Raw genomic sequence first — 13,529 nt, forward strand, 5'->3', positions numbered from 1 at the left:
GACCAAGTCATAATAGATGAAAATGCATATTGGATTTAAAACTCAAAGCAACATGCACTGCTGCTATACAAACAGCATTACTTCCCTAAACCTTGCTCTTGTAAGGAGTCAAAATGTTTCGCAGAAGGCTGTACCAAAAGTTTAGCTATTTTCTGTTCATGCCTGCTAGATTGTCAAAATGCATTATCTGTATTGTACAACCACCAAATACTACAATACTACATCTCGAGAGATTTCTGGCACTTTAACTAGGATAGGGAGTATTTCAACAGCAGCTTTTTTGAGAAAGGCCCTGTAATTTATTTAGACCTATAAAAATAAAAAATATCAACGAAGAGTGATTCAAACACATTTTAAGAACATTTGGGGTCATTTGTATAGTACTTGATTCGCTTCATGTTAGCTGCAGATGTTGTGTGCTCATATTTTTTGTTGCAGTTCTCAGGAAGTAATTATGTGGCCTGTATTTTGGGAGACTAACCAGTATTCTGCTCCATTCAACCAACTGTAAATTTTAAATGTGGATTATCTTTCCTTGGGTTTTTTGTCTTCTAAGACCAGATTTAGTTTTGGAACACTTTGGAACCTGTTTACACGATGCTCTAGTTTTATCTGGATTTGGGGAAAATACTATGTAGTGCTACTAACACACCACTGCAATCCTAGAAGAGCTTTGCTTCAATATTTCAGTACTTCAGCAAAGTATGTGGGACACGACTTTTAAGGGCTCTTCTTGTCTGTTCATCACAAGTTGGCTCACTCCTTCCAGCAGGTGTCACTAAAAGGCAGTGAAATTATTTCCAATTAAAAAAAAAAAAAAGTGATGAAACCCCCTATAAAATACAAATGGCCAATGTCACTAAATAGACTTTTATTAGATGTAATATACAATAAAATGCAATACCTAACAATTTAAGTGGATCTAAAATTATTATTTTTTTAATTTGGGGTTTTTTTCTAATTTATATTCAACTGTGCATCTGCTATCATGAACGTTTAAGGAACTCTAAATTTTCCATTAGCATCCACTGATGTAGCCTATTCTGTGTCATAGGACATGCTTACAGTTCCACAGCTTCACTCTCCCTGATATTAGCCATAGTATTGGCCACACTGAAGTATGAAGGATTCTTTCTGGCTCTGTAACAAGAACTTTGAAGTCCTGGAGAACTGCTGATTTGAACAGCAGACCCTTAGAGAAATTTCCAGTTCTAGTGCATGCCATGAAAATGCTGGACCACTACAGCTGGTGACCAGAAAGCTATGACTTAGACCTAGTCTTGCATTCAGGAAAAGGAACAAGCAGTATTTCAGAACAAACATTTTGATTTCAGTGAATCAACAGGAATAATTACAATAACGTTTATTTATAGACCAACTATTTATTCACTATGAAACAATTTTTCACTAGTAATTTTGGGAAAGTAAAACCAAAATGCTCAAACTTCCTGCTTCGAAATACTTCAAAGCCTTTAATTCTGAATACTTGAAAGAACAGAACTGAGATTTCATTAACTGTTTGTTCCTGTCAAACATTTTATATAAAAGATTTTTCACAATACTTTATAATACCAAAATATTTTTTTTCATCAAAATAAATTCAGACAAAAAATTCTAAAATAAGAATCCTATCTAAATACATTTAAATGCAGATATTTAAGTGTTTAAATATAACTCTAAAAATAACTTAAAGATTAAGAATAATTGTAATTGTAAATAACTTATATTAATTTATAGTGTCTTATTATAACATAATAACTAATATATAATAATCTTTAATATAATTCATAATATATATAATATAGTCACAGTATATAATATATAGTGTGCAATATATAGTATACTATATTACGTTATGGCTATAGGTCATATATATAGAATCATAGAATCATTTAGGTTGGAAAAGACCTTTGAGATCATCAAGTCCAACTTATATAATGTAATTTATTACAATTTTTAAAATTAACTCAGCATCTTTGTAACTGTACTTAACGCTAAAATAATTCTGAACACGGATAATAATGATGTGAATGTTAAGACCTGAATAATCATGTCATTTCATTACTTGGATAACACAGGACCTGAATTTTATTTCATGATTCTAGGAACTTCGTTAAACTAGAAATAGTCTGTGTTGCTTAAGCATCCCGAAGAAACACTTTCTCATATTAATAAACAGCTGAAGCAAAATTAGAATCAGCCAAAGTCCAAAAGAGTAGCTGAGTGGCACTGAAACCACGTACTGCTGTGTCAGTAAGTTACAAGCTGGCCCAGAAAGTGTAAAAGGGAGTACTTTCGTTCAGCCAGCTGAATAAATGGATTGCATAAACAAAAGTCATGTTATCATTTCAAAAAGGCTGTCCAAAAATTGTTTATTTATGCCTGTTCAGAAAATGATCCCTTACAAGCAAATCAATAAAACAATATGTTTAACAGTAACTTTAGATTCACAATGGTATATACTATTAGATTACTTTCATAGAGGCACAGAATGGTTTGGGTCAGAAGGGACATTTGAAGATCATCTAGTCCTGCCCGCCCCCCCCGCCCCCCCCCCCCCCCGCCATAAGCAGGGACATCTTTCACTTGATCAGGTTGCTCAAAATCCCATCCAACCTGATCTTGAAGACTTTCAATGATGAGCCATCCACAGCTTCTCTGGGTAACGTGTTCCAGTGTCTCACCAGCCTTGCTTGAAAAGTTTCTTCCATATACGCAATCTAAAGCTACCTCCTTTCAGTTTAAATCCAATGCCCTTTGTCCTTTCACTACAGGCGTCAATAAAATGTTTCTCCATCTGTCTGATAAGCCCCCTTTATACGCTGAAAGGCCACAATAAGGTGTTCCCCCTAAGCCTCCTCTTCTCCAAGCTGAATAACCCCAACTCTCAGTCTTTCTTCATAGAAGAGGTGCTCCAGCCCTCTGATCATTTTCATGGCCCTCCTCTGGACCCACTCTACGAGTCCATGTCTGTCTTGTACTGGGAGCCCCAGAAGTGGATGCAGTATTCCAAGTGAGGTCTCACAAGAGCAGAGTAGAAGGGCAGAATCACCTCCCTCAACCTGCTGGCCATGCTTCTTTTAGCGCAGGCCAAGATATGCTTGCCATTTTGGTCTTCAAGCTCACTTTGCCAGCTCATGTTCAATTTTTCATCCACAGGTATCCCCGAGTTCTTCTCTGCAGGGCTGCTCTAAATCCATTCATACCTTAGTCTGCCTCAACTCAGGTGCTTGACCTGGCACTTGGCCTTGTTGAACTTCATGAGATTTGCACTCCACATGAGGGCCCACTCCTCAAGCCTGTCAGGGTCCCTCTGGATGGCATATCCTCTCTCAAGTGTATTTAGCGGTTTATCCCAGCACTAAATCACAGTAAGATTAGTAATTTTAAGGTTTTTTTATATTTATTTTATTACACCATAGAGGTCTCTATCAGTACTGAAACTCCTCCATAACGGATGCTTCATGCTACAGGTTCCTAAGCTGCATATATTTTTATATATGCTTTACTTTTCCTGCTCTGACAGAATTATACAGAGAGGTTAGGTTCCAGTTTAACTGTTTCTAGAGCTGGAATCACAGAGGATGACAGAACATAGTACTCTGAAGATGGTATCACCTGAAGTGACGGGAAAGCAAAAATGAAACTCTACATTCTCACCTGAACAAATTTTAACAATTCAATTCTAATTGAGATTTTTTTAAATTAAATCTTTCTAATCTCTTGGCTACCTTTTTACTCTTTAGGGCTACACCTAGGAACCACCATGTTGCTATAGTTGTCTATGGAGTACTTGGATTTTTGGGAAAAAAACAACAACATTTCTTTTTGTTATAATGCAAAATAATATTCATTTATAATGCATATAGTTGTAATTTATATTTAATATTTTAAAATAATTTCTTATGATCTTTTTTAGATTTTTTTAGATTTTTTTCTTAAAACTTGTAAATTCCATGCATCTACACTCATTTTCCTAGACCATTAACTTTTTGTTATTAAGTCTTAAATAGTATACATACCCATGTATCATGGTCTATGAATAACAACACTAAGTTCAATTAAATATATTTTACCTGCTACCTTGTAATTGTATCCGTGTCCAATACAAAGGCTTCATAGGACGACTAGGTTCAATGGCAGGTTTTCGAGGACCTTGGTTTGAAGATAAAGTGCTATTAAAAAAGAACCCAGGCCCAGGAGGTGGAGGGGGTGGAGGTAACCCAGGTCCAGGCAGTGGAGGAGCAACAGGAGGTCCCAACCCTGGAAGCGGCGGTGGTGGTGGTAGCGCTTGAAAATTCCTACAGCCTTCAGAAAGTGGAGGTGGCAATGGTGGACCAGATCCAAACTGAGGTGTCAGTGAGGTCAGACCCATTGGCAAAGGTGGTGGTGGAGGAACTACACCCGGTAGTGAAGATTCAGGAAGGGGAGGAGGAGGAGGTGGTGGTGGCGGAGGCAGCATTTGTTTTGGTTGACAACATAAGACACTTTCTGAAGACTGCACATTGTAATTGTCCTTATTTTCACTTTGGGCAGAAATACTATGTGACAAAGAAGAAATATTAAGCTTTTTGGGTATTATTTGGTTATTTTTGACAGCTCTGTTTTCTTCTTCACTAGGCTTTATGAAAGTTTCTCTGTCAGTCTGTATACATACATTTCGGTATGTCTTTGGTGGGTTATCTTCAGTAGAAACACCAATATCCTTTGCTTTTTCATTTCTCCTGTTTAATTTATTATCAAGTTCATTCTTCAGATGTGCAATGGTTTCCTCAAGCTGAGCAGTTGATACAGCATGTTCTCCACGAATATGGAATACCCTGAGTTCAAACTGAGACTGCAGAACAACAACAAAAAATCCCTTAGTGCAAATATTTTCTGAAGAGTTTATTTTCACGTTTTAACTTTAAACAAGGACAGAAATACTTCACTTTCCCAGTTCTAAATGGCTTTATTGTAAGCTATTATGTAACTGGACAATTACTAATCTTTAAAGTCATGTAAGCAGCATGTGTTTCAAGAAAACATATTTCATGAGTAAATATACAGAACATCAATTTAGCACATTCTAATTTGTACCTTGTCTTTAAGCAGACTTACTGTTTTTTAAATGCTGAACACAATAATTAATAGTTCATTATGGAAAAAAGGTACCTCTTTGGAATGGCGTTGTACTTAATGACATGATTTTACTGACTATTCCATTTCATAAATATGCCATGTATATAGCTAATACGTTAGGAACTAAAATATAGATTAAACACAACAGTAGCTGAGATTCCTCCCAGCTAAAACATTAAATAGACAAATTAAAAGACCTTATCAATCTATTAAAAGTGTTGTCATCAATCAAATTCACAGAGGTACACATAAATTCTTCTTCAAATTTATCTTTACTATTAGATAAAAATGACATTTCTACCAGATCTATTTTAAACTACGATTCAGGAAAATAAATCTTAGAACAAAGATAATCAAAAGGCTTTAACTGAGGTGGAAGGAAATAACAATCTCTCAAGAATATATGTAATTATGGAAAAAAACCCAACATTTTTCTTACCATATATCAGAGACATACAAAACATTTGACACTGAAATATCTCCTTTAAATAATCCAGTCCAATACTGCTATTCCAGATGATTCAAGTCCCTACAAGCTATTTTCTGTCACGCCATGATCCTATCAGGCAGCTGACCAGTGTTACCTTGTTTCTTTGCAAGGCAATGCTTCCTGAAAGAGCATTTTCCATGATTCTTTCAGGATCTCTGTACGAAGGAAAGCCAACATTTCAACAGAAGCAGCTAATGAGCTGTGATTTTCCAAAATTCCTGCAAGCACAGCAATTTACACTTAAAATATTCCCACACAGTGCTGGTACACAGTGTTGGTCAGAAGTGGCAACATAGCACACCCTACCTATCATTACAACTTGAGTATTAGGTCAGAGTTAATAGCTTACGGCATTAATTAATATGCATCCAAGTCATGCATGTGTAGCTTAGTATGGCAAATACAGTAGTGTAATATACTGTAATTTTATATTGTGCAAAGAAGCTTGAATAGATATGAAAACAATACATGTTATTCCTTACAGCAGTATGATCAGCTTGCGTTCTAATCAATTTGTTAAGATAAAGTCCAAAGTAAACAATCTGAAAATATTGCACACAAAATGCTCCTTTTCTTAACTTGCAAGTGAAGGTGGGAAATCAAGTTTAAAGCCTTGCAAAGATAAATAAACTGAGATTTGAACAGGAAACCACCCAATTTCTATTGGTTTTATAGAAGAACTAGGACTAATACATACAACAAATAGAAGATTTTTACTTAGAGTTTATTTTCCTACCGTTACTCTATCAAAGTTTGTTGTTGCTCAGCCTAATTATTAGTTCAGTTCAACTATCACAAGATTTTCTGCCATCTGAATTGCTCCAGAGCAACCACCTCTGCATACTGATCCATAAATGAAGTAATGAAGTAAGTTTGCCTTAGGGAATTTAGCTATTTTGTTTATCATAGTATTTTGCCCCTACTGGACATCAAAAACTCCCTGATAGAACAATTTACTTTGAATGCTAAAGATTTTCCCAGCAGTAAATCTGAAGTCACCTTAAAAACACACTGTAAAACAAGCACAGTATTTAACAGAACTACTTATTACATTTAACTGGGCATGAAAGCAACGGTGTTAGCACCATGTACCTTTTCAACTACAGATCTTCAGTCCTTAATTTACAATATAAAAATTGGTGGTTTAAACTCAAGATTATATTTGAGGTGATTGTTTTGTTCTTTGTTTTCTTTTTTACTTTTTCACATTTTCAAAATTATTTTCTGTTAATAAAACTAATAAAATTTTGAATATAAACAAGAATTAAAGCTAAAATTACTAAGCACATAAAAGGAAAGCAGGCTTAGCAAAAATGACACATTGGGAATAACCTGTGTTGAACATGTCAACAATGGCAAAGACCATGTTTAATTGGATAAGATGCAAGCTTATCCCACTGACTGCAATACAAAAGAGCAGTAAGTAATAAAACAAGTTTTTTAATCACTTTACATCTCAAGTTAAAACACTGTTTTCAACTAAATGGGAACCAAATCTTTTTTTAGTACAGTATGTATCTCTCTAAGCTTACAGTTTTATTTTCAGGCATCTGTCAACACTGATCCAAAATATTTATGATGGCTAGCTAAATTCAGATCTACAGGGATTTGAACAGATACTGTTCAAATTATTCAGCTGGATAGCTAGAGTTCAAATTATTCAGTATGTCAGTATGTTGTTACTGAACCATGTCAGCAATTATTACTATCAATATTGGCAATATACTGAGTCTGTTTTCATAGCACATCATGCACCAGGCTCCTAGAGTCTCTGGGAACTGCTGTTAAGATGAACAATGACCAAAGGCCATCATCGGAATATAATAGTTTGGTCAGAGCTATTTTATGCAAAATGAGACAAAAAATTTCAGCATGATACAAGATGTCCGAGGCAGGGAATGTGTGGGAAGAATGCTGGAGGGACAGAAGATACGGGAAGAAGGCTGGAAACTAAAGCTTAGAAAGCCACCTTATGCAGCGTGAATTAACATGATTTATTCCTGAAGAAGGTTAGATGACTTAGAAACCTATTAGAGTAAAATGTCTGTATAAATTACTGTGTAAAAGGAAAGCAATACATTATGAATAACAATTTGGGAGATGTTCATCAGCATGTTTTAGCTATAACAATATATAATAAATATATTATATGATTATATAACTATATTTATATATCTATATAAGCTTTTTTTCCACTTGAAAAATGCATTTGCAACTCTGCTGACTTGTTTAGAAGCCTGGTTGCCTGTTTCTCAACAACATTCATATAAGAAATCGGGATTGCATATGTAGATTTAACACCCAACAAACTAGCACAAGGAACACATTTTTCTGCTCCCTTTACCTTTTCGCGTTCTTGCAGCATTAATCGACTCTTTCAGGAATTAAGCCCTCAGGCCTTGGCATGTAGGGGATTTCTGGCTTCTCACTACAGCAATGGCTCTTGCCAGTCAGTGAGTGACATTATCCAGTTTTTGTTACCTATTCTTCCCCCCTGCCCCTCCCCCCCTCAAAAAAACCCCCCAAACCCACCAAAAAAAACAACAAACACATGGATACTTGTGGCTGCCTAGGTTTCCATGAAAGCAGGGGTATATTTTCCCCAGATTACTTTTACAAATGCCAGATTAGAGACAAGTACACTTCAACAAAACCTTACTGCTATTTCCTCTTCATATTGCCAGCTCAAAAGAAAATGTAAGCATATAAACAAATGTACTCTAAAAGCCTTAATATCTAAAATATCTAAAAGCCTGAAATCAGATTTCAATCATAAATTAGGAAGCATATCCTCAGTATCTTAAGCCTAATCCACACAGCAATATGCTACTGAAAAACTGCCTTAGCTTGGTACAGTCTTTCTTGCATTCAATGTCAATATTAAATATTCAAACAATGCTGTGCTAGTATGCTGGAGAGCCTGTTAAGAATTCAGAAATTCAGAATCCTTAATAGCTTTATCAGATATGGAAGCGGTCTGAAAATACATGCTACAATTCAAAAAAGAGAACCACTGAACGGACCCATCAGTAGTACAGCAACTCTAGGGGAAAAGGACCTGTGAAGGACATAGATCACAAACTGATCGCAAGTCAACAACTCTGTATTACAGTATATAAATAGAAACGTCACATGCAAAAAAGATCCAGCTACAAAAAGCCATCTGTACATTCAGTTTAAGAAAAATGCCACCCCTGTGTTCATGATCACTGCTATTGAAATCTGGGGCAGCTCATTTGATATTAATTTTCTAGGTTCAATCTGCATTGCCTTGTATCTCCACCTCACCTTTACTGGATAATGCCCCCCCCCTTGATTCCTTAGTTCTTTCCGTTTCTGAAGAATACTTCTACTGTACCCTTAAATTTGCTTTGGAAGATGTAATTCAGCTTGAGTGTTGTCAACTGTCTTTTTAAGCCTATGCTTTTCTGACTTCTAAAACTAGCCTTCCTGGCTGATGTACATGTTCTTCCATTCTCCTATAGGCTCTCTGCTTCCACATAATATCCATTTTGAGGAGGCTGAAGAGATGGTTTGGTCTATCCCTCTCCTTGAGAAGTCTTTTTTTGCTTCCAAAAGTATTTTTTTTTCAGAGTTTCTGCACCTCTGATTCTGACTAAATAAGGTCCATGCCTATTTGCAATTCAAGCTCACCAGTACAGCTGTAAACAGAAAATAGTTTCTTTCATTTCTCAGTGTTTGTCTGATACCTGCCACTGGAATGGGCTGAGTCCTTGAACAGGACATATTCCTTGAGCAAAATCACCTCACAGGAGCAAATGATCCCAGCTGATTCTCAGTTCCTTTAAACACAAATATTTATATGTAAGCTTAGAAGACCTGTACTACCTGCTTTGTAAAAACACTGAAACACTACTCTTACTGGGTGAAATAAAAAACACTTATTAAAAAAAAAAAAAGAAAGAAAGAAAGAAAGAAAAATCACCCCTGTTACTAAAATGCATGATATTGCCACGATACAAAGATGACTATGCAAATATCCCAAATACTGATGCACAGTAACCCGGAAAACAAGAAGCTTTTGGTATGGCTTTCCAATGTCTTCCTCTTTTTCCCTCTTACACCCAGCCCTCTGCCATATGACTACACTGCCTTTTTGTGCCTGCTAGGTGACTTGACACAACACAGAGAAAAAAGGCAAGGTATATTTTCTGAAATAATGCAGACAGCTCAGCCTTGGTCCCGTGGCACTCAGGAACATAGGAAGCATATGGTCAAATGAAGAAAAAGCCCCAAAATTGAATCAGGGTACCACACTTCCATTAACCGTCACAGTCTCAGATGGTAAAACATGTAATTAATCAGAAAAGAAAAAGACTAATTCCTCTCGTTCAGAATGTAACCTAAAGGTTGTCTAAATGTCTTTGAAAAAACGTGGATGGACACAGACACATCTCAATACCAACGCGGCAGCTTTCCCCTCTGCTCTGACAGGATTACAGTCTCATTTAATACAGTCAATTACAGTCTGTATAGTCAATGAAATGCAATGAACAAGTATAGTTGTTGTGTTAGTGATTTATATAATTTGATTTTATAGGGACAAAGACTTTCTAACCATCACTTCGAATTTCTCTGATATGAAATTTCTAGAACAATTTGTATGTATGAATATGAGGAAATCATAAATCTCTACAGCAATCTACCTGTAAAAATTAGTTGTTAGCTTATTAGTCAAGACTTATTTGCACTATAAATGTTTTAAAAACTTCTGAGAACTGTGAGACATAAAAAAAGTTCTCTAAAACACTCTAAAGCAAGAAATATGCAGAACTTTTGCTTTGAAACTAGCAAGTTAATGCTTCACTGTTAATGCAAAAATATTTTTTCACTAGCGTTTACAGTGCAATTCTACTCTGAAAAGCAACTGTGTAAAAATGGCACGTCTTTAATGAACAAAGCTCTTCTATGTATGTCAGAGACAGACCTCTTCTTTAACTGAGAAACACACACTTTTAATAGTTTTTAGTCTAATTAGCCTAGAAAAACAACATAGTAGAAAGTGAGCTCCATTTTATTCCTTTCTCTAACTTCATATACTGATTGTTACATCTAATTAGTTACTTATGCCAAGCCATGAAAATTAAAAAAAAAAAAAGTGAACAAAGGCGACACAAAGTATCTAAGGAGTTTAAAAGAAAAGGAGAAAGGAAAAAAAAAATTAAACAAATTATAGATGTTACAGCTTTTTTTTTTTTTTTCTCCTCTGTAACAGTATTTTGGCCATCAAAGTCCTGTGCATAGAAAAGAGAGGAAACCTAAATTTTTCACAGCTTCTGACTTCTTGGTTTTGTTCATTCTAAGTAATTTCATCTTCAGTTTTTGGAAGAGCTCACTTTTTATTCTTGTATTGTGTTGACAAGAAAAAAAAAGAAGTCCTTTTTTGTTAAACCTCCGTCTTTGAAAAAACATACATTTGTTTTAAATTTTAACAACAAATGAGATTTGAGAAAGGATTTCTCAATGAAAAAAGTATTAAGCCTGTGCCAGTTTGAATAAAAATGAGAACTCCTCTCTAACATATATAGTAAGTTGCATAGGGTACACCACCATTTTCAAGAGCACAAAGTAAGAATTATTCTTACACCTCATAGTAAAAAAGTAAGCTAAATGATTGACCATTATAAAACATTCCCAGAACTCTAAACATTTGCATAGGCTATGTATACAGGGCCCAATTATCTTTCTAATCTATAGAGTAAATGTAGCAGAAATATTTAGGAGGAAATCTGACAATAGGGGGTATACAGGTCATTGTTTTTCTATCTATTTTTGGATATTTAGTTATTTAACAATTAGTAGCACAGCACATCATTAAAACATATCCAGTAACGCTGCAACATACAGTTGTTTTTTTTTTCTAAATATCACATGCATGGTTAGTTGCATATAGGACCACAGACGGCTTAAAATTCACATAACATTTTAAGCACTAATTCACTTCAAGTTTGATAATTTAAATATTTACTGTGAAAATATATATCATGTATGATGTGTTAGGAGATACAACTTCTGATTTAACAACACCTACAATTACTTGTAAGGATTGATTTGTGATTCTTTGAACAATTATCATTTCTACAAGGACATATATAAAGAGGTCCTCAATCTCAGGTTACTACACTTAAGTAAAAGCTACAAATAGGAACCAAGCACGTAGCTAGTTGATTACACATTTAAAAAAAATAAGATATTATTCTTCCAATAGCTAAGTTGCACTGTAATTAAATTGAATTTTGAGATGTGAAATATCATGAAACATCCAAAAACCAAAGCAGATCTTTAATAGCTTTACTATTTCAAATAGAGTAGTAAAACCCTTTACTTATGAAAATGAAACCTAGATGATCAAGTTGTATATCCTATATGAAGGCTTTTAATATTTAAGTATTTTAGTATATCAGTTGCACATTTAGAATGGCTCAGAATGCATCTTCCATAACTTCTTCCTTACTTACTTAGTATTTTATCGCCATATGTAACAGATGGATTACTATATTTAAACAATGCATACTCACACAACAAATGAGGTTGTTAAAAGCTCTGTTTCATTATAAAAAGCGTATTTCTGTGAGCTTAAGGGAGTTGTTACAGAAAGTATAACAGAATACAGAAAGCTTGACACAGTTAACATGTCTAGCCTTTATAAGACTTGTATTTATACTGTCTGAAGGTCTGACTAATGTAAAAAAGAACGGTCAGTACAACTTCACAAGTTGTGTGTATTACCTAACAGAAAGTAAAAAGCAATGACATTAACCTGGAATTTTGAATTCACTCATTAATTTATCCTTCCTATGCCACCAATCTAGATGAGTACAAATAAAATAGATGGTAAAGAATTTTTACTACTACTTCCTTCTCTTTTTCCTTGTCCTGTCTGGATGAAACACAATCTAACCAAGATCAGCTTCAAAAAACCAAGGAGGTAAACAAACAGCTGAACAAATACATGAGAAAGTAATACAGGCAATGCAAGTAGGTATTTAAAGGCAACCTAAGGAAAAATATTTTGAGAAATTAATTATGTTTTGAACTCCATCTGTTGTTATTTCTGGTAGTTTATTATTCTTTGTTAGAAATACTTCAAAACAAACAATCTGCACTTCTCAGAATACAGAAAATCAATGAGAAACTGAAGGTATTAACATAATATCTACTCTCTCTACTGCAGAAACACTCAAATCAAGCATGCCATTTTTATAGTATTTAAATTAACATATTCTTCCATTTTCTTGTATGCTTGTGTTTCTAATAGCCTTCCAATTCATTGTCCCAGTTTCAGTCAGAACTATTCTTGATGTAGCCAGTAACATGTTCTTCATGACACTTCAGAATTAGTTTGCATTTATAGCACATTTTGAATCTTTATTTTCTATAGATTAAGTTATGCATACAAAATTAAGGAACATTTATTAACATCTATACTTACTCTTCGCTCTCCTCCCTCTATATAGTATGTCAGCTGTATTACTCCTTTGCTTTCCTCCCTGAACTAATTTCCTAGCAATTCCCACTGCTGGTTTTCTCTGTTTTTCCTATTTCACCTTCTATGCATATTCAACTGTATACTACATTGGAAATGTGTCACTGAAATTACTGTAATCATTATAGGCTTATTGTCACCCTTCACTTTTATTATATCACTGTAAAAAGATTCTTATAAGTTAAATTTCATTCTTCAGCAATTTGATTCTTTATAGATGCTTTCTGTCTTCTCTTCCTCCCCTTTACCATTTTCCAGGACCCAGAATCACTGACAGCCAGGCTACCACCCTTCCAATTGCAAAGCCTGTGTGCCTGTTTCCAACAACAAATGTCCGGCAAAAGACGCGCATGCTTTTGGCCAGTGCGTTTGTGCACACTGAGTCTAGTGGCTCTACAAAGACAATAAATA

The 13,529-nt window shown here is 34.9% G+C and overlaps 1 protein-coding gene across 1 annotated transcript in view; it reads right to left on the reverse strand.

The window, feature by feature from the left end:
* The window catches only part of FMN1 (formin 1), a 148,181-nt gene that overhangs the window by 95,243 nt on the left and 39,409 nt on the right, over nucleotides 1-13,529 (reverse strand). Inside the window, exon 4 of the mRNA XM_056346672.1 lies at nucleotides 4,077-4,837. Coding sequence (XP_056202647.1) covers nucleotides 4,077-4,837 — 761 coding nt within the window. The remainder of the gene's footprint in view (nucleotides 1-4,076; nucleotides 4,838-13,529) is intronic.

This window comes from Falco biarmicus, chromosome 7, assembly GCF_023638135.1.
Source record: "Falco biarmicus isolate bFalBia1 chromosome 7, bFalBia1.pri, whole genome shotgun sequence".
Lineage (NCBI taxonomy): Eukaryota > Metazoa > Chordata > Aves > Falconiformes > Falconidae > Falco > Falco biarmicus.